Here is a 27128-nt window from a genome sequence, read left to right as displayed (position 1 = left end):
GATGAGGTGGAGAGGATGAAGAGGTGGAGAGTAGGAATAGAGAATATGAGGAGGGATAGAGAGAAGATGAGGTGGAGCGTAGGAATAGAGAGAAGATGAGGAAGTGGAATAGCGACGATGATGAGATGGAGGATTAGAGAAGATGAGGGGGAACAGAGAGATGATGAGGTGAGACGAGGAATAGAGAGAAGATGAGGAGGGATGTGCGAGGTAGTAATGCATCATCATCATGACTTACATTTTAGTCATTTAGCAGACGCTCTTATCCAGAGCGACTTACAGTAGTGAATGCATACATTTCATAAAAAAATTTTCCCCATACTGGTCCCCCGTGGGAATCGAACCCTGGCGTTGCAAACACCATGCTCTACCAACTGAGCCACACAGGACTACGTCATTGTAAATAATAATTTGTTCTTAACTGACTTGCCTAGTTAAATGAAGGTTAAATAAATAAATGTATAGAGCGTAGTTATATTCATTGCCTTCATTAGCGTTCCACTTCCGGAAGTGGATTCATCTGAGTACACATTTCCGTCCCATCGTCTTGGTTTTAGAACTACTGCCACTGACTAGAGGCATTACTGTTACCAGTCCCAGGCATGTTATGTGGCATTTAGTCCTAGTTGCACCTGTATCTCAGGCCCTAATAAAAGTATCCTACTGTTTAACAGCAGTTATGTTTCTCTATTCTTCTTAGTGCAGTTCTTCAGTGGTTAATCATTGTCCTGGTCAACCAATATGCACCACTTGTAGAATGGGGCGCTTCCCATGCTATTTAAATAGTCTCGTAACACCTCTAGAGCTGTAGTCCGTGCCCTTTTACTGTCCGTTCATCAGGGGGTAGACACAGAAATACCTCCGCCACTCTGGGGTGCGAGAAGTCGCAGTGAATTCCTTCCACTGATTTCACATATGACTTGCGCACAGAAATACTCTCTAGCCTGGTCTCAGATCGGTTTATGCTTTTGCCTACTCCACTATCATTGTCAAGCCATGACAATTCCATAAGGAGCTGGCAAGAGAGACGAAACAGACTGGCATCCAGGCTAGACAGTCTCCAGATCCCCCCGCCCCCAGGGGAAAATAAATGTGTACAAATATACTTTGTCCTTTCCTTTCATCCGGCTTTCCTCTGAAGATTCTTGGAGTGATCTCCCTCTCTCTCTCTCCATACATTGCTCTCTCCCTCTCTCTCTCTCTCCCTCTCCCTCTCTCTTTCTCTTTCTCTCTCCCTCTCCCTCTCTCTCTCTCTCTCCATACATTGCTCTCTCCCTCTCTCCCTCTCCCTCTCCCTCTCTCTCTCTCTCTCTCTCTCTCCCTCTCTCTTTCTGTCCAGTGCTGGAGCAGAGGCTGATTGGAGCTGACGTGACAATTGCATTGTCCCTGTTGAATTAATGTGGCCCTGGGGTGCTATCATCCCTCTAATGGCCTGAACACGTTGCTTTTATGGGTGGAGGAGGGGCCTGTGGCGTTGTTGTGTGAGTGGGAAATAGAGGATATAGTAGGAAGAACAAGACCACAGAGTAATGCATGGAGAGATGTAGTTAGTTAGCGAAAGGTTTAGAGCCACACAGAGTTGTGGTGGACATAGAGGCCGAGAGTGTCCGGGTTCTGAGGCTCAGAGGTGTTCAGAGAGCGACAGTGTTTCTCTTGCCTTATCAATGTCGTAATGATGTCTGTGGTTAAGTTATTGTACTAGAGTGGCGATGCCGATGCATCGTTGTACATATTTGTATCTGTTTATGTGTCTCTGTATGTACAGGGGAACTCAGAGTTCCGTGCTCAGACAGTGACCTCCGTCTTGCTGTTGGTGGAGTAGCTCTTATGCCTAGTGTGGTGGTAGGAGGATGGGTGGCTGTACGGCACAGGGTGGTTGAACAGCTCCGGGAAATTCTCTACACTGTGCTGTCTCCTGGTGGAGTAGGCATGCCGGTGGGCCGAGATGTGCCCAGGGTGGGAGGTCTGCCTCTGGACGTGGCGTCCACTGGTGTCCCAGGCTTTGAAGGCTGAGCTGGAGAACAGGGGGTGGCTGGTGGTCTTGGGCAAACAGGACCTCTCCAGGTGGCTCTGGGGGATGGAGATGGAGAGGGGGGCGTGGAGGTTGTGCTGGGAGGAGAGCTGGTGGTGGTCTTGGTGTAGGTAGGACTTGTCTTTGGGGTGCAGGGAGATGGGCTGGAAGGCTGAAGGGCCTGCCTGGTACTGGGAGAAGTCCATCAAAGGGTAGCTCTTATAGTAGCCCCGAGAGGCGGTGTCCGCTGCAGAGAGAGAGAGAGTGAGAGAGAGAGAGCGCTTTGGTTTGAGTCATAATACCGCTTTTACACAGATGATTGTAGCTTTCACTTTCGAATGAAGCACCATAGTTGGGGTCAATTCCATTTCATTCAAGGGTTTTTCTTTATTTTTATTGTAGAATAATAGTGAAGACATCAAAACTATTAAATAACACATATGGAATCATGTAGTAACCAAAAAAGTGTTAACTTCTCTAGGGCCAGTGGGACGATTTCGTCCCACCTACGTAACAGCCAGTGGAATCCCGTGGCGCGTTATTCAAATACCTTAGAAATGCTATTACTTCAATTTCTCAAACATATGACTATTTTACACCATTTTAAAGACAAGACTCTCGTTAATCTAACCACACTGTCCGATTTCAAAAAGGCTTTACAACGAAAGCAAAACATTAGATTATGTCAGCAGAGTACCCAGCCAGAAATAATCAGACACCCATTTTTCAAGCTAGCATATAATGTCACATAAACCCAAACCACAGCTAAATGCAGCACTAACCTTTGATGATCTTCATCAGATGACAATCTTAGGACATTATGTTATACAATACATGCATGTTTTGTTCAATCAAGTTCATATTTATATCAAAACCAGCTTTTTACATTAGCATGTGACGTTCAGAACTAGCATACCCCCCGCAAACTTCCGGTGAATTTACTAAATTACTCACGATAAACGTTCACAAAAACATAACAATTATTTGAAGAATTATAGATACAGAACTCCTCTATGCACTCGCTATGTCCGATTTTAAAATAGCTTTTCGGTGAAAGCACATTTTGCAATATTCTAAGTAGATAGCCCAGCATCACAGGGCTAGCTATTTAGACACCCACCAAGTTTAGCCCTCACCAAAGTCAGATTTACTATAAGAACAATGTTATTACCTTTGCTGTTCTTCGTCAGAATGCACTCCCAGGACTTCTACTTCAATAACAAATGTTGGTTTGGTTCAAAATAATCCATAGTTATATCCAAATAGCGGCGTTTTGTTCGTGCGTTCAAGACACTATTTGTCACGCGTTTCGTGACAAAAAAATTCTAAATATACCATTACCATACTTCGAAGCATTTTTAAAATCAATTTTTATGCCATTTTTCTCGTAAAAAAGCGATAGTATTCCGACCGGGAATCTGTGTTTTAGTACAAAGAGAGAGAAAATAAAAACATGGGATCCCCTCGTGCACGCGCCTCAGTCTTATTGTCCTCTGATAGACCACTTACCAAAGGCGCTAATGTTTTTCAGCCAGGGGCTGGAATTACATCATTCAGCTTTTTCCCAGGTTCTGAGAGCCTATGGGAGCCGTAGGAAGTGTCACGTTACAGCAAAGATCCTCAGTTTTCAATAAAGAGAGTCAAGAAGAACAAGAACTTGTCAGACAGGCCACTTCCTGTAAGGAATCTTCTCAGGTTTTTGCCTGCCATATGAGTTCTGTTATACTCACAGACACCATTCAAACAGTTTTAGAAACTTTAGGGTGTTTTCTATCCAAAGCCAATAATTATATGCATATTCTAGTTTCTGGGCAGTAGTAATAACCAGATTAAATCGGGTACGTTTTTTATCCGGCCGTGTAAATACTGCCCCCTAGCCCTAACAGGTTAAACAAAACAAAATATATTTTATATTTGAGATTCTTCAAAGTAGCCACCCTTTGCCTTGATGACAGCTTTGCACACGCTTGGAATTCTCTCAACCAGCTTCAAATGGAATGCTTTTCCAACAGTCTTGAGGGAGTTCACACATATGCCGTGCACTTGTTAGCTAGTTTTCCTTCACTCTGCGGTCCAACCCATCCCAAACCATCTCAATTGGGTTGAGTTGGATGATTGTGGGTGCGGCAGGTAGCCTAGTGGTTAGAGCATTGGGCCAGTAACCAAAAGATTGCTAGATCGAATCCCTGAGCTGACAAGGTAAAAATCTGTCATTCTGTCCCTGAACTAGGCAGTTAACCCACTGTTCCTAGGCCGTCATTGTAAATAATAATTTGTTCTTAATTTACTTGCCTAGTTAAATAAAAACATTGTGGAGGCCAGGTCATCTGATGCAGCACTCCATCACTCTCCTTGTTGGTCAAATAGCCCTTACACAGCCTGGAGGTGTGTTTGTTCCTATTGTCCTGTTGAAAAACAAATGATAGTCACACTAAAATTTTCCGCATTGACTGACCTTCATGTCTTAAAGTAATGATGGACTGTCATTTCTCTTTGCTTATTTGAGCTGTTCTTGCCATAATATGGGCTCAGCCTTTTACCAAATAGGGCTATCTTCTGTATACCACCCCTACCTTGTCACAACACAACTGATTGGCTCAAACACATTAAGAAGGAAAAAAATTCCACAAATTTACTTTTAACAAGGCACACCTGTTAATTGAAATGCATTCCAGGTGACTACCTCATGAAGCTGGTTGAGAGAATGCCAAGAGTGTGCAAAGCTGTCATCAAGGCAAAGGGTGGCTACTTTGAAGAATCTCAAATATGAACTATATTTTGATTTGTCTAACACTTTTTTGGTGACTACATGATTCCACATGTGTTATTTCCTAGTTTTGATGTCTTCACTATTATTCTACAACGTAGAAAATCATTAAATAAAAAAAAATCCCTTGAGTAGGTGTCCAAACTTTTGACTGGTACTGTATGTGTGTGTGTGTGTGTGTGTGTCTACATGTGTGAGTGTGTGTATCATCTCCAGGTCTCTGTCAGGTCGGATCAGCGTTCTCTGCCAGGCGATGTGTTTGATGCCTGGATACTCATTAGAGCCGCTGAGAGACATCTATTACAGTGAATTGGAGCGAATGCTTCTGAGAGGAACTCCAAGTGCATTTTGGGTTTGGAATACTTTCAATTCCACTCTGCTCAGTGAATCATCCCTCAATCCCTGAAAAGTGGACTGTGGAGTGACATAGGTTCCTGTCCCTTTCTGTTGCTAGGTTTCTCTTCAGTCTGTCAGTGTGGATGGTGTGTTCCGTCCCAAAACACTGCCAAAATGTTGCTTCAGTCACACTGCCATAACGTTGCTTCAGTCACACTGCCATAAAGTTGCTTCAGTCACACTGCCATAACGTTGCTTCAGTCACACTGCCATAACGGTGCTTCAGTCACACGTTGCTTCAGTCACACTGCCATAACGTTGCTTCAGTCACACTGCCATAACGTTGCTTCAGTCACACTGCCATAACGTTGCTTCAGTCACACTACCATAACGTTGCTTCAGTCACACTGCCATAACGTTGCTTCAGTCACACTACCATAACGTTGCTTCAGTCACACTGCCATAACGTTGCTTCAGTCACACTGCCATAACGTTGCTTCAGTCACACTGCCATAACGTTGCTTCAGTCACACTGCCATAACGTTGCTTCAGTCACACTGCCATAACGTTGCTTCAGTCACACTGCCATAACGTTGCTTCAGTCACACTGCCATAACGTTGCTTCAGTCACACTGCCATAACGTTGCTTCAGTCACACTGCCATAACGTTGCTTCAGTCACACTGCCATAACGTTGCTTCAGTCACACTGCCATAACGTTGCTTCAGTCACACTACCATAACGTTGCTTCAGTCACAAAATAAAAATGACAGTGAATGTGCAACTTTATTTCTTTGTTCTAAATTTAAGATCTGCCAATCTGTACCATAACATCACTTCAGTTCCTACTCTACAGTAACTAACTTGAATGTGGTTGTTTGTATGACCTTGACCTATATGGCTTGGACCTCATCTTTCAAGTAAAGGCCTGAGACTGTATGACATGTATATGGCTTGGACCTCATCTTTCTGGTAAAGTCCTGAGACTGTATGCCCTATATATGGCTTGGACCTCATCTTTCTGGTAAAGGCCTGAGACTGTATGCCCTGTATATGGCTTGGACCTCATCTTTCTGGTAAAGGCCTGAGACTGTATGCCCTGTATATGGCTTGGACCTCATCTTTCTGGTAAAGGCCTGAGACTGTATTGCGTGTAGTATATCTGCTTTCATTTATGATATCTCTCTGCCATGAGTGGAACTCAATTCGCCTCAGATGCCAGCTGGAAAACCCTGGGCTGGTTAGAAAGGTTACGGTGCCAGTCTGGATTATGATCAGCTTGTCCTGGAATGTACAATGGATGTTTGTGTTGGTAAGTTAGTGGGACCATATGTCTGTGTGTGTGGCCTTACCCACAGCCCTGAGGGAGGTGTACTTGTTGAGGCCCAGTCCACTGAGGTTGCTGTGGGGGTGAGGCATTCCTGGATAGAAGGCTGAATTGTTCAGGTGGTAGTGCTCTGTAGGGAGAAAGAGAGAGAGAAAAGCGAGTAATAAGATTGAGATCACTTTATTTGTCAATTGTACGGACAGAGAACTGTTTAAATGCTCCTAACATTTGTGACTGGGATTGAGAAGTCTTCTTTTCCAGTCCAGATCTATCTGTTGCAAAGGGCTGTTTTGACAGAAGGAGAAGGTGGCCTTTAGTGTTAAATGAGGTGTGGCTAATTAACAATGGAACAGGCAAACTAGGTAAAAAAAACTGTCACTAATTGCATCAATGAGTGCTGCTGGCCCAGCCTCTGTCATGCTGTCAGGGGCCACAAGGAAATTGGGACACTGGAGTTGCATAGGGGCAGATTCTGCTCATACCCTGCATGGTCAGTGGCAATACAACTGGGGTCAGTTCGTAACCTATATGAACACATAGGCAGTGATTATTCCCATAGAAATCCCCACGTTTTTCAACAGTGCCATGGCATGACTTTGCAGTTAGCAGTATGATATTGGTATATGTCTGTGACCTCTAAATGTTGATTGATCTGTTGATTGATTCAGATTGAGTGTGCATCCTCTTTTCCCTGAAGTCATTTGCTACAGTGTGTGTGTGTGTGTGTGTGTGTGTGTGTGTGTGTGTGTGTGTGTGTGTGTGTGTGTGTGTGTGTGTGTGTGTGTGTGTGTGTGTGTGTGTGTGTGTGTGTGTGTGTGTGTGTGAGAATGAATGTCAAATCAAATCAAATTTTATTGGCCACATACACATGGTTATCAGATGTTAATGTGAGTATAGCGAAATGCTTGTGCTTCTAGCAGTAATATCTAACAAGTAATCTAACAATCTAACCAAAAATCCCCACAAGAATAGCAAACAAACAAAAATTTGACCAACTGGGGACAGTTTCTAGGGGGTTTAGGGTTAAGGTTAGAATTAGTGTTAGGGTTAGAATTAGATTTAGGGTTTGGGTTAGGAGCTGGGGTTAGGGTTAGGTTATGGGGTAAGGTTAGTGTTAGAGTTAGGTTCAGGGTTAGGGAAAATTGGATTTTGAATGGGACTGAATTGTGTGTCCCCACAAGGTCAGCTGTACAAGACTGTGTGTGTGTGAGTGAGAGTATGAGTGTCTCTGTGTGTGTCACGCCCTGACCTTAGAGATCCTTTTTATGTCTCTATTTTGGTTTGGTCAGGGCGTGAGTTGGGGTGGGCATTCTATGTCCCTTTTTCTATGTGATTGCATTTCTTTGTTTTGGCCGGGAGTGGTTCTCAATCAGGGACAGCTGTCTATTGTTGTCTCTGATTGGGAGCCATACTTAGGCAGCCTGTTTTTCCGTTGGGGTTTGTGGGTAGTTATTTTCCTGTTTAGTTCTTGATAACCTGACAGAACTGTTGCTAGTCGTTTTTTGTTTATTTTGTAAAGTGTTCATTCTTTCTATTAAAAGTCAAGATGAATACATTCTCCGCTGCACCTTGGTCCCATCCTTTCAACGGCTGTTATAGAACTACCCACCAACCAGGGACCAAGCAGCGTGGCCAGGAGAGGCAGCCCCAAGATATTTTTTGGGGGGGGCACACGGGACGGTCGGCGGAGCCGAGGATGGAACCAGAGCCAGTCGGGTGAAATTGGAGGTGAGCGAAGGGAGCGAAGCAGAGATAGTGAAGGAGTTTATGGGGAGATTGGAGGAGAGAGCTATGAGAGAGCTGCTGTGTTGGTGCATGAGGCACGACATTCTCCCTACGGAGCGTGTCCTCAAATTGATGTCACCTGAATCAGCTCTCCATACTCGTCCTGAGGTGCATGCTAGCCGTCTGGTGAAGACTGTGCCAGCCCCACGCACCAGGCCTCCTGTGCGCCTCCCCAGCCCTGCACGTCTTGTGCCAGCTTGGCGCTCCAGACCTCCAGTGCGCCTCCACAGCCCGGTGAGTCCTGCGCCCGCTCCACGCACAGTTTCCCCAGTTCGCCTGGAGAACCCAGTGCGGCTTGAGCCAACTCCCCGTGCTTACCGTGGCGAGCATTTCACTGGTCAGGCCCCGTGCTATGGGGTGATGCGCACGGTGTCGAGGCCGAGCATCCACAGGCCGGTGTGCTCGGTGCCAGTGTCCCGCATTTTCCGGGGGGAAGCGGGCACCCAGCCAGTACGGGTGGTGCCAATCCTGCCCTCGAGACCACCAGTGCGCCTCCACGGCCCAGTGTATCCAGTGCCTGCTCCCAGAGCCAGGCCTCCTGCAAGTCTCCCCAGCCTGGTGAGTCCTGTGCCTGCTCCCAGAGCCAGGCCTCCTGCATGTCTCTCCAGCAGGGTGAGTCCTGTGCCTGCTCCCAGAGCCAGGCCTCCTGCATGTCTCTCCAGCAGGGTGAGTCCTGTGCCTGCTCCTAGAGCCAGGTCTCCTGCAACTCCCCAGCCTGGTGCGTCCTGAGCAGCCAGAGTCGCCCGCCAGTCCGGCGCAGCCAGAGTCGCCCGCCAGTCCGGCGCAGCCAGAGTCGCCCGCCAGTCCGGCGCAGCCAGAGTCGCCCGCCTGTCCGGCGCAGCCAGAGTCGCCCGCCTGTCCGGCGCAGCCAGAGTCGCCCGCCTGTCCGGCGCAGCCAGAGTCGCCCGCCTGTCCGGCGCAGCCAGAGTCGCCCGCCTGTCCGGCGCAGCCAGAGTCGCCCGCCTGTCCGGCGCAGCCAGAGTCGCCCGCCTGTCCGGCGCAGCCAGAGCCGCCCGCCTGTCCGGGGCCCGCTGCGATGGTCCCCAGTCCGGGGTCGGCGGCGAGGGACCCCGCTCTAGAGGTGCCACCAAAGTGGGGTGAGCCAGTGGTGGAGCGGGGTCTGCGTCCCGGCCCTGAGCCACCACCGCGGATAGATGCCCACCCGGACCCTCCCCTATAGGTTTAGGTTTTGAGGCCGGAGTCCGCACCTTTGGGGGGGTACTGTCACGCCCTGACCTTAGAGATCCTTTTTATGTCTCTATTTTGGTTTGGTCAGGGTGTGAGTTGGGGTGGGCATTCTATGTCCCTTTTTCTATGTGTTTGCATTTCTTTGTTTTGGCCGGGTGTGGTTCTCAGTCAGGGACAGCTGTCTATCGTTGTCTCTGATTGGGAGCCATACTTAGGCAGCCTGTTTTTCCGTTGGGGTTTGTGGGTAGTTATTTTCCTGTTTAGTTCTTGATAACCTGACAGAACTGTTGCTAGTCATTTTTTGTTTACTTTGTAAAGTGTTCATTCTTTCTATTAAAAGTCAAGATGAATACATTCTCCGCTGCACCTTGGTCCCATCCTTTCAACGGCTGTTATAGTGTGTGAGAATTAATTAATGTGTGTGTGTGCATGCTCAGTTGTGTGCGTGTATACAGAATGATGACAGGTGTGTTTGACTGGTGTCATGGACAGGTATATTTAACTGGTGTCATGGACAGGTGTGTTTGACTGGTGTCATGGACAGGTGTATTTGACTGGTGTTATGGACAGGTGTGTTTAACTGGTGTTATGGACAGGTGTGTTTAACTGGTGTCATGGACAGGTGTGTTTAACTGGTGTCATGGACAGGTGATTTGACTGGTGTCATGGACAGGTAGGTTTGACTGGTGTCGTGGACAGGTGTGTTTGACTTGTGTCGTGGACACGTGGTTTAACTGGTGTCATGGACAGGTAGGTTTGACTGGTGTCATGGACAGGTGATTTGACTGGTGTCATGGACAGGTGATTTGACTGGTGTCATGGACAGGTGTATTTAACTGGTGTCATGGACAGGTGGGTTTGACTGGTGTCGTGGAGAGGTGTGTTTGACTGGTGTCATGGACAGGTGTTTTGACTGGTGTCATGGACAGGTGTGTTTGACTGGTGTCGTGGACAGGTGTGTTTGACTGGTGTCATGGACAGGTGGTTTGACTGGTGTCATGGACAGGTGGTTTGACTGGTGTCATGGACAGGTGGTTTGACTGGTGTCATGGACAGGTGTGTTTAACTGGTGTCGTGGACAGGTGTGTTTAACTGGTGTCATGGACAGGTGGTTTGACTGGTGTCATGGACAGGTGGTTTGACTGGTGTCATGGACAGGTGGTTTGACTGGTGTCATGGACAGGTTGTTTGACTGGTGTCATGGACAGGTGGTTTGACTGGTGTCATGGACAGGTAGTTTGACTGGTGTCATGGACAGGTAGTTTGACTGGTGTCATGGACAGGTAGTTTGACTGGTGTCATGGACAGGTGTATTTAACTGGTGTCATGGACAGGTGGTTTGACTGGTGTCATGGACAGGTAGTTTGACTGGTGTCATGGACAGGTAGTTTGACTGGTGTCGTGGACAGGTGTATTTAACTGGTGTCATGGACAGGTGGTTTGACTGGTGTCATGGACAGGTGGTTTGACTGGTGTCATGGACAGGTGGTGTTAACTGGGTCATAGACAGGTGTGTTTAACTGGTGTCGTGGACAGGTGTGTTTAACTGGTGTCGTGGACAGGTGTGTTTAACTGGTGTCGTGGACAGGTGTGTTTAACTGGTGTCGTGGACAGGTGGTTTGACTGGTGTCATGGACATGTGGTTTGACTGGTGTCATGGACAGGTAGGTTTAACTGGTGTCATGGACAGGTGTGTTTAACTGGTGTCATGGACAGGTGGGTTTAAATGGTGTCATGGACAGGTGGTTTGACTGGTGTCATGGACAGGTGGCTTTAACTGGTGTCATGGACAGGTGTGTTTAACTGGTGTCATGGACAGGTGGGTTTAAATGGTGTCATGGACAGGTGGTTTGACTGGTGTCATGGACAGGTTAAGAGGTGTGTAGTTTCAAACAGCCTGGCAGGTTTTCATCACAGAGCTAAGAGATGCACAGAGCCAGCCCTTCGAACAGGGGTGGAGAGAAAGAGAGATGAAAGAGAGAGAGGGAAAGAGGGATACTGCATTTAACCCAACCGCTCTGAATCAGTGAGGTGCGGGGGGCTGCTTTAATCGACATCTACATCATCGGTGCCTGGGGAACAGTTGTTGGAGGAGGTTAACTGCCTTACTCAGGGGCAGAACAACAGATTTTTACCTTGTCGGCTCGGGGATTCAATCCAGCAACCTTTCGGTTACCGGCCCAATGCTCCTACCCACCAGGAAGGGAGAGAATTAGAGGGAGAGAGAAGTAGAGTGGGACAAGGGGAGGGAGAGAGAGCAGGATTTGCAGAGAGAATACAGAAACTAGGTAAGGATGTGAGAGAGAGATGATGGAGTGAGGGAGGGAGGGGAGATGACAGGTTGTGTGTTTGTGGAATAAATTAGGAGATTTAGCTGAAGTAAGAAGGGAGCAGAAATGTCAGACGTTAGTCTGAGCCCACACACACACACACACACACACACACACACACACACAGAGGTTGTCTAAAACCCATAATTTCTGTGCAGTTTTATACAGTAAACTGATTAGCTGCGGAGATGGCTCTCATGTTCTTCTACTGTAGATTTCTACTCTACGCCCATTGTCTTACATTAGATGGCGTCACTCCTATTTGACGCTCATCCTTTAGTGCAGGCGGAATCGACCGACTATCTGATGTCAGACAATGCTTTACATCGGGGACATACAGAGGCATTTACAGTACAAATGTGCTTATCATCATAGTGTTTGTATCAGTCTTCATAATTGTTCATCTGTTCAGTATCCTTCTGTAACCAGCGTATTACTGGAACTTCTCTGTCATTGTCATAATAATGTTGGTGGGTTTGTGGAATAAGCCCCATCTACACAGAGCCCCAGGCCTCCTAGATAGAGACTTGGTGAGAAACCATGCTGGCTAGCACTGAGGGGGTAGAGGGCTCAGTCGGGGGTATTAGGGGCTCCATGGGGGGATTCAGGGGCTGTCTGGTGAGGGGCTAGTTAGTTATGGTAATGGTGAGCCCATTGAGGCCCTACGGGGCCTGAGTTATTGACTTTCTACCAGTTCAGGAGCCTCATCAGGGCTCCTCTCTCTGCACGCCTTAGGAAGAGTGATAAATAGTGCTGTGAGATCAGTGTAGTCTCACATTTGCCATTTGAGCTTTACTAGTGTGGCAGGCATACAGACAGACACACACATAAACCTTGTACTCCCCTAATACCACACCCTATTACCACCCTGTATTAAGGCCCTGTTACCCCCTATTACCACCCTGTATTAAGGCCCTGTTACCCCCTATTACCACCCTGTATTTAGACCCTGTTACCCCCATTACCACCCTGTATTAAGACCCTGTTACCCCCTATTACCACCCTGTATTAAGACCCTGTTACCCCCTATTACCACCCTGTATTAAGACCCTGTTACCCCCTATTACCACCCTGTATTAAGACCCTGTTACCCCCTATTACCACCCTGTATTAAGACCCTGTTACCCCCTATTACCAGGCTGTATAAAGATCCTATTACCCCCTATTACCACCCTGTATAAAGATCCCTGTTACCCCCTATTACCACCCTGTATGAAGATCCCTGTTACCCCCTATTACCAGCCTGTATAAAGATCCCTATTACCCCCTATTACGACCCTGTATAACGATCCCTGTTACCCCCTATTACCATTATCTTTTTTAGGGCCTGGGGATGGGAGGATATCAGCAAAGATTAGCATACTAAGAAAGAGAGGGAAAATAAATGTGGGTGAAAAAAGTTACTGCGGAGAGAGTGAGAGAGTAAGAAAGATGGATGGAATAGAAAGACACAGAGATAAAAATGGACGGAATCGAAAGAGACAGAGAAAGATGGACGAATAGAAAGAGACAGAGAGAAAGATGGATGGAATAGAATCATGGACGGAATAGAAGGAGACAGAGAGAAAGATGGATGGAATAGAAGGAGACAGAGAAAGATGGATGGAATAGAAAGAGACAGAGAGAAAGATGGACGGAATAGAAGGAGACAGAGAGAAAGATGGACGGAATAGGAGACAGAGAGAAAGATGGACGGAATAGAAAGAGACAGAGAGAAAGATGGACGGAATAGAAGGAGACAGAGAAAGATGGATGAAAGAGACAGAGAGAAAGATGGACAGAATAGAAGGAGACAGAGAAAGATGGATGGAAGAGAGAAAGAAAGAGCTATTGAGTCAGAGGTAGTGCGAGGTGAGTGTTGTGAGTGATACTGATTCCTTGGTGGTTTCCTATTGTTTGATATCTAGGTCATTGGGAGTTTTGTACTTTTCTTTTGTGGCCTCTCTTGGCAATCTCTTTCTTACATTAAAGGCCAGTGCAGTCCAAAACGGGATTGTCCTGTGTTTTATATATTTCCACGCTATGAGGTTGGAATAATACTGTGAAACTGGGAAAATTATGATAATGCAGTTTTAGTGTAAGAGCTGTTTGAAAAGACTGTCTGAAATTTCTGCCTGTTTTGGTCAGATGGAGTTTTGGCCTGCCTGGTGACATCATTTTGTTAATAGACCAATAAGAACGAGAGTTCCAAACCTCTCTGCCAATAACATCTATTTTTCAGTTTTCCCCTCCCCACTCACATGCTGACCAGACCACCCACGTTACGTGGCCTGGCAAAATAAATGTACACTTACATGTTATTCAGTCATTTCATCAAAACTGCTCATGCGAGTCAACGGCATCTGTGTAGCCAGGTGTTAAAATAGGACTTTGTTCTATTTTAAACGCTTGACACGCCACAAATCCCCCCTCTCCCATCTACTCATTGGTTTTTACAAGCATATACCCACGTGGGTGATTGAAAGATGAACGAGGTCCACGCTCCAGTCCAGTTGGTTACGGTAATGCACCTTAAAGTTGGTTGCCAATTGCCAAAAAAATCCACGAAAAAAAAGAATGAACGAGGAGAGATTTATCAAAGAAAACGAACTAAAAACTATCTAGGATCCCCTTTTTCTGTGGATTAATTGTCTGAGTAGAGAACACGCTATTTTGTGTGTCTCAAAATGGGTCGAAAAGATCCACCTAAAAAAAGGACCATATGCATTTCAGGTAAAATAACAACCCAATGTTTATATCTCAGGACAAATTAGCTAGCAACAGCATTAGACCTTAGCATCTCTTTCTTTTTCCAAACCATATATTTATTTTTCCAAAGCATTGCTTTCTTTTTCCAAACCATCTCTTTCTTTTTCTAAACCATTTATTTATTTTTCCAAAGCATTGCTTTCTTTTTCCAAACCATCTCTTTCTTTCCACTCATCTAAGTGAGAAACAGAGATGGATGATCCTCAACAGTCAATTGAGGGGACAGAGGTTATTCAAACCACAGTGTTTTAACAACACCTTCAGAGCCAGACCTTTTAAAGTTGCCTGACAACTGCTTCAATCCCATATCTCTGAGACAGTGTGAGATTAGAGCAGTGACAGAACTGTAAACCAGAAGCGCCACTGTGTCAAACTGAAATCCTTTAGAAAGAGGGATTGGTGAGCATGGCGGGGTCTACGGTTCTTACCGCAAATCCTACATCACTGAAGGCCCAAATCCTCAAGACTGGTGGAGCGCTGTGTGTGTGTAATCCTCTGAGCTGCATTTGCACAAATGATCCAAGTCCAATCTTTACTGCTACAGCCAATGCCTCAACACACAACACACAGGAATGAAGATCCTTGATGTGTGTTTGTTTGTGTTTGCTTTATTGTGTGTGATTTGTGTGTTTTATTTGGTGTGTGTTGTGTTTAGAGGGGGTTTACTGAGAACTCTGTAGATAGTCTAATATTCACAAGGAGTTTTGGGTTTTGTGTGATGTGTGTGTTCTCTCTAATCTAATTATATGGATGCACAGTCAGCTGGAGGGGTGAGGGAAGAGGTAGGGGCTCTCTTAGATCAAACACTCCCCTCCACCCCTCACACACACACAAACACACAGCTGGATCTGGATGTATAGAATTTGCACATGCCGCTTGTGGATGGATGTGCAGGTGGGCTGGCCAACATTGACTCAGGGTTAGACGTAACATAGTACATGTAAATCTATCTCGCTCTATTGAGTATGATATGTTACATTTTATATGGTATGTATTAATTTGTGGATGTCCATCATACATTTTCATACAATATGTTACAAATTACAATACGTATGATATGTTAGCTAAGTGGCTAACTTTAGCTAGGCTAGGGGTCAGGGATTACGGTTAAGGTTAGGGTTAAGGTATGGGTTAAGGTTAGGGGTTAAGGTACAGGTTAAGATTAGGGTTAGGGGTTAAGATACGGGTTAAGGTTAGGGGTTAGGGTTAAGGTTTGGGTTAGGGGAAGGGTTAGCTAACATGCTAAGTAGTTGCAAAGTAGCTAAAAAGTAGTAAGTAGTTGCTAATTAGCTAAAATGCGGAAGTTGTGCGTGATGTGATTCGAAATACACAACCTTTGGGTTGCAAGACATTTGCGTTATACGCCCACCCAACCCCCTTGACCAACCTCCCTCCTTTCATTTTGGCTTAAGTAACCTTCTGTCTTATGTAACCATATCAAACATAACGTATCATACAAATTTGAGTGTCACAGATTTACATTTACTATGTTACGTTAGTCTATGAGACCAGGCTGGTGATTGCTGCTAGTTTTGTTATTGATGTTTACCATGTGGCCCCTGGTTTTCTTCTCTTTCCCCTAGCTCCTTATCTCCTTGATGTGTGTAGTATCTGTTGTTCCCACTACCAGACAAGGAATTCTCCAAATCAATGTCTCACTGATGTTATCAACCACTAAGGCATGCTTTGTGTTAACTTGACGCCACTATCAGCATAGTGTACACACCATAGAATTAGAATGAGTAGTTGTTATTCTACGGTAGCTACACACACACATAACCTCAGCAAAAAAAGAAACGTCCTCTCACTGTCAACTGCGTTTATTTTCAGCAAACTTAACATGTGTAAATATTTGTATGAACATAACAAGATTCAACAACTGAGACATAAACTGAACAAGTTCCACAGACATGTGACTAACATAAATGGAATAATGTGTCCCTGAACAAAGGGGGGTCAAAATCAAAAGTAACAGTCAGTATCTGGTGTGGCCACCAGCTGCATTAAGTACTGCAGTGCATCTCCTCCTCATGGACTGCACCAGATTTGCCCGTTCTTGCTGTGAGAGGTTACCCCACTCTTCCACCAAGGCACCTGCAAGTTCCCGGACATTTCTGAGGGGAATGGCTCCAGCCCTCACCCTCCGATCCAACAGGTCCCAGACACTCTCAATGGGATTGAGATCCGGGTTCTTCGCTGGCCATGGCAGAACACTGACATTCCTGTCTTGCAGGAAATCACGCACAGAACAAGCAGTATGGCTGGTGGCATTGTCATGCTGGAGGGTTATGTCAGGATGAGCCTGCAGGAAGGGTACTGCATGAGGGAGGAGGATGTCTTTCCTGTAACGCACAGCGTTGAGATTTCCTGCAATAACAACAAGCTCAGTCCGATGATGCTGTGAAACACCGCCCCAGACCATGACGGACCCTCCACCTCCAAATCGATCCTGCTCCAGAGTACAGGCCTCGGTGTAACGCTCATTCCTTTGACGATAAATGCGAATCCGACCATCACCCCTGGTGAAACAAAACCGCGACTCGTCAGTGAAGAGCACTTTTTGCCGGTCCTGCCTGGTCCAGCGATGGTGAGTTTGTGCCCATAGGCGACATTGTTCCCTGTGATGTCTGGTGAGGACCTGCCTTACAACAGGCCTACAAGCCCTCAGTCCAGCCTCTCTCAGCATATTGCGGACAGTCTGAGCACTGATGAAAGGATTGTGCGTTCCTGGTGTAACTCGGGCAGTTGTTGTTGCCATCCTGTACCTGTCCCGCAGGTGTGATGTTCGGATGTACTGATCCTGTGCAGGTGTATGCCACTGAGAGGACGATCAGCTGTCCGCCCTGTCTCCCTGTAGCGCTGTCTTAGGCGTCTCACAGGACGGTCATTGCAATTTATTGCCCTGGCCACATCTGCAGTCCTCATGCCTCCTTGCAGCATGCCTAAGGCATGTTCACGCAGATGAGCAGGGACCCTGGGCATCTTTCTTTTGGTGTTTTTCAGAGTCAGTAGAAAGTCCTCTTTAGTGTCCTTAGTTTTCATAACTGTGACCTTAATTGCCTACCTGTTAGTAAGCTGTTAGTGTCTTAACCACTGTTCCACAGGTGCATGTTCATTAATTGTTTATGGTTCATTGAACAAGCATGGGAAACAGTGTTTAAACCCTTTACAATGAAGATATGTAAAGTTTTGGGGATTTTTACGAATTATCATTGAAAGACAGGGTCCTGAAAAAGGGACATTTCTTTTTTTGCTGAGTTAACATGCTTATTGTGATGTATACCCAGCTGGATGCTAGTGATGTACGAGTACAAATGCATGCAACTTCTCTGGTCATTGAAAGACGAGGGCTCCAGAAATCATGTTGTGTCTGTTGCTGTACCTCGTGTCATACAGGTAGAGAATAATTTCATCATCCTGTAATGCGATGGACTGAGTCGCTCTGAATTCCTCAAATAGTCATACAGTGTTTGGGTGTAGAGTTGTAAGTACACCATAGAGCCTCATCCTGTAACCACACACTAATGGTATAACTCTGCGCTGAAACTGCAGTGTTTGGTCTGGCTACTTTAGTTATGCTAGAGAAGAGAAGGGGCTGTTGGGTGTTCCTGTCAGGCAAAAGTACAGTAAGAGAAACCAGCTCCCGTCCTCCAATGAGAGAGAGGGGCCTCTGGGGAAAAACAGCAATGGCAAAACGGCTCTGGCTGGGTTTGTTTTTCTTCACAGAGGAACAAAGAGAAACCCTCAACTTCGTTGATTCGTAGGGAGTGTGTTAGCATGTGTCTGTGTGCTGAGTAGCTGTGCTTACCGCTGCGGCTGCGTAGCATCCTAGCTGAGATGCCGTTGGTTCCGATAGGGGGGTTGGTGATTGTACTTTCCACTGAGCTCACCTCTCCTCCGGGTTGCTTCATAAGCTCTGTTATGGTCCTGTAGATGGACAAACAAACATTACAGTTAGACTTCAGTCATTTAGAATGACTCTCTACATGTATGGGGATTTAAGGAGGAGCAACCTGAGCAGGGATTGAAACAGCAATTCTGCAGTTACAGGCAATCGTCCCAAGCACTAAACCTAAACTCCTGGGCCAATAACTCTCCATAGCGCCCCATCGTTAGCCACTGTGCGTGGCTGTAGGCTTTGTCAAAGCCAAAAATAAGGGCAGCAACACTGCAGGAGAACATGGTCGAAAGTGATGGGAGCCAGAGAATTGGGCTGAGTGTGTGACAACATAATCTCCAGAGAGAAAGAGTGAGAGTAACACTGAAAATGGGCCATTTTAATTGCGTGTAATCTTATCAGACACACACTGTCACAGTCACAAATACCCCCAAACACACATTGAGCTGTGTGTAAGGGAACACACTGCTGTAGTGACAGACATCGTGTGTGTGTGTGTGTGTGTGTGTGTGTGTGTGTGTGTGTGTGTGTGTGTGTGTGTGTGTGTGTGTGTGTGTGTGTGTGTGTGTGTGTGTGTGTGTGTGTGTGTGTGTGTGTGTGTGTGTGTTAGGGACCCAGGCCTCAGGAGGTGTGGGGGGCCAGGGTTGTCCTCTCCTGGGAGGGCTTTCCTGAACAGATAGACCTTCCCCTGGGCTGTGGTTCACTGTACGGTACATTGTGTGCCAGGAATGTGTCTAAATATTGGGCGGGTGCTAGGGTGTAAATTGCCCTCCCTAGCTGAGCAGAGCAGAATGGGGATCAACTGAGAGAGATGTATCATATGGAGAGAGATATGTACACTCTTAAAAAAAGTGTTCTTCAGCTGTCCCCATAGGAGAACCATGTAGAACCCTCTCTAGAAAGGGTTCGACATGGAACCCAAAAGGATTCTCCCTGCAACCAAAAAGGGTTCTCCTTTAAAGAACACTTTTTTTCAGCCAAAGGGTTCTAGATACACTCTTAGAAAAAACGATGCTATCATATGGGGAGAGAGATGTATCATATGGGAAGAGAGATGTATCATATGGGGAGAGATATGTATCATATGAGGAGAGAGATATGTATCATATGGGGAGAGAGATGTATCTTATGGGGAGAGAGATGTATCATATCGGGAGAGACATGTATCATATGGGAAGAGATATGTATCATATGGGGAGAGAGATATGTATCATATGGGGAGAGAGAGATGTATCATATGGGGAGAGATATGTATCATATGAGGAGAGAGATATGTATCATATGGGGAGAGAGATATGTATCATATGGGAAGAGAGAGGTATCATATGTGGAGAGATATGTATCATGGGGAGAGAGATGTATCATATGGGAAGAGATATGTATCATATGAGGAGAGCGATATGTATCATATGGAGAGAGAGAGATATGTATCATATGGGGAGAGATATGTATCATATGGGGAGAGAGATATGTATCATATGGGGAGAGAGATATGTATCATATGGGGAGAGAGATATGTATCATATGGGGAGAGAGATATGTATCATATGGGGAGAGAGATGTATCTTATGGGGAGAGAGATATATCATATGGGGAGAGACATGTATCATATGGGAAGAGATATGTATCATATGAGGAGAGCGATATGTATCTTATGGGGAGAGAGATATGTATCATATGGGGAGAGATATGTATCATATGGGAAGAGATATGTATCATATGAGGAGAGCGATATGTATCATATGGGGAGAGAGATGTATCATATGGGGAGAGATATGTATCTTATGGGGAGAGAGATGTATCATATGGGGAGAGATATGTATGTTATGGGGAGAGAGATGTATCATATGGGGAGAGACATGTATCATATGGGAAGAGATATGTATCATATAGGGAGAGAGATATGTATCATATGGGGAGAGATATGTATCATGGGGAGAGATATGTATCATGGGGAGAGATATGTATCATATGGGGAGAGATATGTATCATGGGGAGAGATATGTATCATATGGGGAGAGATATGTATCATGGGGAGAGATATGTATCATGGGGAGAGATTGATAGAATGATGAACTCTCTTGCTCTTCACACTCTGTTGCTATACAAAACAGGCTTTGCAGGGACTTGTTAATTACACACACACATATACACATGCACACACACACACCTTACTGGTTTTCCATCCTCGTGGTGACCTAAAATTGATTTCCATTAAGAATCCTATTTTCCCTAAATCTAATCATTACCTTATCCCATAACTCTAATCCAAACCATAAACCTAACCACTAACCGCTTACACTAACACTAATTCTAACCCTAACCCTAAATCCAGCCCATATTAAGCTTAAAATAACCTTTTTCCTTATGGATAATGGGAAATGTCCCCATTAGGGAGAATTTTCCTTGTTTTACTATCCTTGTGGGCATTTTGGGGATTTTAGGTCACAGGAGGATAGAAGAACAAGACACACACACACACACAACCCCCAACCCGCAACGCTCTCGTTCATCACTTTAGATAAACATGGTTTCTCTCTTTGAGTCTGTTTAATTGTCAGAGTGGATAGCTCTCCCTTGATCCATTATTCACACGCTGGTGCCTCTGTTCAGCTAACTTAGCTCAGTGTATCGCCCGCTACCAAATAGTGCTCCTCAAACCTGCACATCAGGGACTGGGACCACATGGTAAGAGGACCAGACAGAGGGGAACCCCTGTGTTCGAGCTGCCAAAAAGTGAGCCTGTGCTATTGGCACTGCTGAGTGGTACAATGTGTAGGTGTGATGTGGGACTTCGACCACATCTGCCAAATTGTGCCCCTAAAGAGGAGTGTTGTGGTGCCATGCTGAGAGGGAAGTGGTGTTGATGTCAGATGTGATAGCTCGCTGTTTCAAGTTGGAACAAGAGTCTCATTTACAGGGACTCCTTCCTCTCTCTCTCTCTCTCTCTCTCTCTCTCTCTCTCTCTCTGTCTCTCTCTCTCTCTCTCTCTCTCTCTCTCTCTCTCTCTCGCTCTCGCTCTCTCAATTCAATTCAAGGAGCTTTATTGGCATGGGAAACATATGTTAACATTGCCAAAGCAAGTGAAGTAGATAATATACAAAAGTGAAATAAACAATAAAAATGAACAGTAAACATTACAATCACAGAAGTTCCAAAATAATAAAGACATTACAAATGTCATATTATGTATATATACAGTGTTGTAACAATGTAGTACAAATGGTTAAAGTACAAAAGGGAAAATAAATAAGCATAAATAGGGGTTGTATTTACAATGGTGTTTGTTCTTCACTGGTTGATCTTTTACTGTGGCAACAGGTCACAAATCTTGCTGCTGTGATGCAGGGGTGGTTCGGGGGGGGGGAGGGGGGCAGGGGGGCCAGTGCCCCTGTGACAACAATTTTGGACCCCCTTGTGGCCCCCCTAAATGTGGAGTATGAAATAATTTTTACATAACAAATTTTTGCTATCGTTCTTTTTTTACATCCGTTATTAAACAGTGGCAACGCGGAACACTAATGATTATGAACATGGTATTTTGCCTGCTAATGCCTGCAATGCAGTGAAGAAAACGATATGACAACAATAACGTCCAATGTAACTGGCCCTTCTAACAGTACAACTGCCCCCCCCTCCCCCCTCCCCCCCAGTTGAAATGGTCTAGAACCGCCACTGCTGTGATGGAACACTGGTATTTCACCCAGTAGATATGGGAGTTCATCAAAATCGGGTTTGTTTTCGAATTCTTTGTGGATCTGTGTAATCTGAAGGAAATATGTGTCTCTAATATGGTCATACATTTGGCAGGGGGTTAGGAAGTGCAGCACAGTTTCCACCTCATTTTGTTGGCAGTGTGCACATAGCCTGTCTTCTCTTGAGAGCCAGGTCTACCAACGGCAACCATTCTCAATAGCAAGACTATGCTCACTGAGTTTGTACATAGTCAGAGCTTTCCTTAAGTTTGGGTCAGTCACAGTGGTCAGGTATTCTGCCACTGTGTACTCTCTGTTTAGGGCCAAATAGCATTCTAGTTTGCTCAGTTTTTTTGTTAATTCTTTCCAATGTGTCAAGTAATTATCTTTTTGTTTTGTCATGATTTGGTTGGGTCTAATTGTGTTGCTGTCCTGGGGCTCTGTGGGGTGTGTTTGTGAATTGAGCCCCAGGACCAGCTTGCTTAGGGGGCTCTTCTCCAGGTTCATCTCTCTGTAGGTGATGGCTTTGTTATGGAAGGTTTGGGAATCGCTTCCTTTTAAGTGGTTGTAGAATTTAACGGCTCTTTTCTGGATTTTGATAATTAGCAGGTATTTTTGCAGAATTCTGCATGTGGAGTATCAATTTGGTGTTTGTCCCATTTTGTGAATTCTTGGTTGGTGAGCGGACCCCAGACCTGTTACGTCCTGACCAGTTTAGGGATTATTTGCTATTGTAGTTTGGTCAGGACGTGGCAGAGGGTATTTTGTTTATGTGTTTCGGGGTGATGGTGTATGTTGTAGGGTGTTTGATTTATTATTTCTGGGTTTTGGTCTATGTTCTATGTTTTGTATTTCTATGTTCTTTCTGGTTTGTTGTATTTGTATGTTTAGGTTGATGGGGGGTTGGACTCTCAATTGGAGGCAGGTGCTTTCTCGTTGCCTCTGATTGAGAGTCCTATATATGGGTAATTGTTTGGTTTGGTGTTGTGGGAGATTGTTTCTTGTTTTGCCTGTGTGAGCATGACAAGACTGTTTTGTTGTTCGTGCGTTTTGTTGTTCTCTTTATTTAAAATAAATATCAAGATGAGCATCCACATTCCTGCTGCGTTTTGGTCCTCTATTCCCGACGACAACTGTTACACTACCATAAAGGGCAATAACTGATAAAGGGTTCTATAACTGATTCAAGTATTTTTTAGCAAGATCAGGTTGGTATGTCTAATTTTATGTTCCTTTGATGGCATAGAATGCCCTTTTTGCCTTGTCTCTCAGATCGTTCACAGCATTCTGGAAGTTACCTGTGGCGCTGATGTTTAGGCCAAGGTACAGTTGAAGTAGTAGTTTACATACACGTAGGTTGGAGTCATTAAAACTTGTTTTTCAACCACTCCACAAACTTCCTGTTAACAAACTTTAGTTTTGGCAAGTCGGTTAGGACATCTACTTTGTGCATGGCACAAGTAATTTTTTCCAACAATTGTTTACAGACAGATTATTTCACTTATAATTCACTATCACAATTCCAGTGGGTCAGAAGTTTACATGCACTTAGTACACTGTGCCTTTAAACAGCTTGGAGAATTCCAGAAAATTATGTCAAGGCTTTAGAAGCTTCTGTTAGGCTAATTGACATAATTTGAGTAAATTGGAGGTGTACCTTTGGCTGTATTTCAAGGCGTACCTTCAAACTCTGTGCCTCTTTGCTTGACATCATGGAAAAATCCAAATAAATCAGCCAAGACCTCAGATAAAAAAGTTGTAGACCTCCACAAGTCTGGTTCATCCTTGGGAGCAATTTCCAAACGCCTGAAGGTACCACGTTCATCTGTACAAACAATAGTACGCAAGTATAAACACCATGGGACCACGCAGCCGTCATACTGCTCAGGAAGGAGACGTGTTCTGTCTCCTAGAGATTAACGTACTTTGGCGAAAAGTGCAAATCAATCCCAGAACAACAGCAAAGGGCCTTGTGAAGATGCTGTAGGAAACGGGTACAAAAGTATCTATATCCACAGTAAAATGAGTCCTATATCAACATAACCTGAAAGGCCACTCAGCAAGGAAGAGGTCACTGCTCCAAAACCACCATAAAAAATCCAGACTACGGTTTGCAACTGCACATGGGGACAAAGATTGTACTTTTTGGAGAAATGTCCTCTGGTCTGATGAAAAAAATAACTGTTTGGCCATAATGACCATCGTTATGTTTGGAGGAAAAAGGGGGATGCTTGCAAGCCAAAGAACACCATCCCAACCATGAAGCACGGGGGTAGCAGCATCATGTTGTGGGGGTGCTTTGCTGCAGGAGGGACTGGTGCACTTCACAAAATAGATGGCATCATGAGGCAGGAAAATGACGTGGATATATTGAAGCAACATCTCAAGACATCAGTCAGGAGGTTAAAGCTTGGTCGCAAATGGGTCTTCCAAATGGACAATGAGTCCAAGTATACTTCCACAGTTGTGGCAAAATGGCTTAAGGACAACAAAGTCAAGTTATTGGAGTGGCCATCACAAAGCCCTGACCTCAATCCTATAGAAAATGTGCACCTGTGTGAAGTGTTGGGGCTGCGTTTGAGAGCGATGTCCTTCAGAGTCCGGGCGAAGGTGGGCACTGCTGCCTTGTATAGGTGGACCTGGTCATAGAGGCTGTTCATGTCCAGGGTGGAGTGGTGGGCCAGGAAAATATTTGGTTTTGAGGCACAGTCACGGTAAATATACTGCTCAAAAAAATAAAGGGAACACTTAAACAACACATCCTAGATCTGAATGAAAGAAATAATCTTATTAAATACTTTTTTCTTTACATAGTTGATTGTGCTGACAACAAAATCACACAAAAATAATCAATGGAAATCCAATTTATCAACTCATGGAGATCTGGATTTGGAGTCACACTCAAAATTAAAGTGGAAAACCACACTACAGGCTGATCCAACTTTGATGTAATGTCCTTAAAACAAGTCAAAATGAGGCTCAGTAGTGTGTGTGGCCTCCACGTGCCTGTATGACCTCCCTACAACGCCTGGGCATGCTCCTGATGAGGTGGCGGATGGTCTCCTGAGGGATCTCCTCCCAGACCTGGACTAAAGCATCCGCCAACTCCTGGACAATCTGTGGTGCAATGTGGCGTTGGTGGATGGAGCGAGACCTGATGTCCCAGATGTGCTCAATTGGATTCAGGTCTGGGGAACGGGCAGGCCAGTCCATAGCATCAATGCCTTCCTCTTGCAGGAACTGCTGACACACTCCAGCCACATGAGGTCTAGCATTGTCTTGCATTAGGAGGAACCCAGGGCCAACCGCACCAGCATATGGTCTCACAAGGGGTCTGAGGATCTCATCTCGGTACCTAATGGCAGTCAGGCTACCTCTGGCGAGCACATGGAGGGCTGTGCGGCCCCCCCAAAGAAATGCCACCCCACACCATGACTGACCCACCGCCAAACCGGTCATGCTGGAGGATGTTGCAGGCAGCAGAACGTTCTCCATGGCGTCTCCAGACTCTGTCACGTCTGTTACGTGCTCAGTGTGAACCTGCTTTCATCTGTGAAGAGCACAGGGCGCCAGTGGCGAATTTGCCAATCTTGGTGTTCTCTGGCAAATGCCAAACGTCCTGCACGGTGTTGGGCTGTAAGCACAACCCCCACCTGTGGACGTCGGGCCCTCATACCACCCTCATGGAGTCTGTTTCTGACCGTTTGAGCAGACACATGCACATTTGTGGCCTGCTGGAGGTCATTTTGCAGAGCTCTGGCAGTGCTCCTCCTTGCACAAAGGCGGAGGTAGCGGTCCTGCTGCTGGGTTGTTGCCCTCCTACGGCCTCCTCCACATCTCCTGATGTACTGGCCTGTCTCCTGGTAGCACCTCCATGCTCTGGACACTACGCTGACAGACACAGCAAACCTTCTTGCCACAGCTCGCATTGATGTGCCATCCTGGATGAGCTGCACTACCTGAGCCACTTGTGTGGGTTGTAGACTCCGTCTCATGCTACCACTAGAGTAAAAGCACCGCCAGCATTCAAAAGTGACCAAAACATCAGCCAGGAAGCATAGGAACTGAGAAGTGGTCTGTGGTCTCCACCTGCAGAACCACTCCTTTATTGAGGGTGTCTTGCTTATTGCCTATAATTTCCACCTGTTGTCTATTCCATTTGCACAACAGCATGTGAAATGTATTGTCAATCAGTGTTGCTTCCTAAGTGGACAGTTTGATTTCACAGAAGTGTGATTGATTTGGAGTTGTTTAAGTGTTCCCTTTATTTTTTTGAGCAGTGTACTTGCGTTTACCCTCTGTTTGGTAGCAGGGTGGAAGACTTTTCGTGTTAGCAGGGTGGAGATAACCACTTGTGCATTGGGGAAAGTAGAAGAAGCTTTTTCAATCACTTCCTTCAGTGCTGTGGCAAAGAGTGTGCAAAGCTGTCATCAAGGCAAAGGGTGGCTATTTGACGAATCTCAAATGTAAAATATGGTTTGATTTGTTGGGCATTCTTTTGATTACTACATGATTCCATGTGTTATTTCATAGTTTTGACGTCTTCATTATTATTCTACAATGTAGAAAATAGTAAAAAAGAAAAACCCTTGAATGAGTAGGTGTCCACACTTTTGACCAGTAGTGTACATATTGCAAACTGATGAATTGCCTGGGGGACTTTGCAGACGTGTGGGGGCGTCAGGGGGACTTTGCAGACGTGTGGGGGCGTCAGGGGGACTTTGCAGACGTGTGGGGCCGTCAGGGGGACTTTGCAGACGTGTGGGGGCGTCAGGGGGACTTTGCAGACGTGTGGGGGCGTCAGGGGGACTTTGCAGACGTGTGGGGCGTCAGGGGGACTTTGCAGACGTGTGGGGGTGTCAGGGGAACTTTGCAGACGTGTGGGGCATCAGGGGGACTTTGCAGACGTGTGGGGGCGTCAGGGGGACTTTGCAGACGTGTGGGGGCGTCAGGGGGACTTTGCAGACATGTGGGGCGTCTGGGGGACTTTGCAGACGTGTGGGGCGTCGGGGGTTCTATGTGTGCAGTGGATGAAGACAGGAGT

At 45.7% G+C, this 27128-nt stretch overlaps 1 protein-coding gene across 1 annotated transcript; it reads right to left on the bottom strand.

The window, feature by feature from the left end:
• Window positions 1-1785: 1785 nt before the first annotated feature.
• Window positions 1786-18624, bottom strand: LOC106608966 (protein shisa-9). The gene is made up of 3 exons (XM_014207239.2): window positions 18300-18624; window positions 6466-6570; window positions 1786-2258 (listed from the first exon to the last, which is right to left on the bottom strand). The coding sequence occupies exons 1-3, from the start codon at window positions 18400-18402 to the stop codon at window positions 1786-1788; spliced, it is 681 nt and encodes a 226-aa protein (XP_014062714.2). The 5' UTR covers window positions 18403-18624.
• Between the last annotated feature and the right edge of the window lie 8504 nt (window positions 18625-27128).

The sequence above is a fragment of the Salmo salar genome, chromosome ssa01, assembly GCF_905237065.1.
Source record: "Salmo salar chromosome ssa01, Ssal_v3.1, whole genome shotgun sequence".
Lineage (NCBI taxonomy): Eukaryota > Metazoa > Chordata > Actinopteri > Salmoniformes > Salmonidae > Salmo > Salmo salar.
Note: the sequence above shows the minus strand (reverse complement) of the source record. Positions and strands in the feature narration are given on the sequence as shown.

Coding starts and splice junctions, on each gene's coding strand:
- LOC106608966 (XM_014207239.2), bottom strand. CDS start 18,402: ATGAAGCAACCCGGAGGAGAGGTGAGCTCAGTGGAAAGTACAATCACC. Junction 6,571..18,299: donor GATGCTACGCAGCCGCAGCG/GTAAGCACAGCT, acceptor TTCTCCCTACAG/AGCACTACCACCTGAACAAT. Junction 2,259..6,465: donor CACCTCCCTCAGGGCTGTGG/GTAAGGCCACAC, acceptor CTCTCTCTGCAG/CGGACACCGCCTCTCGGGGC.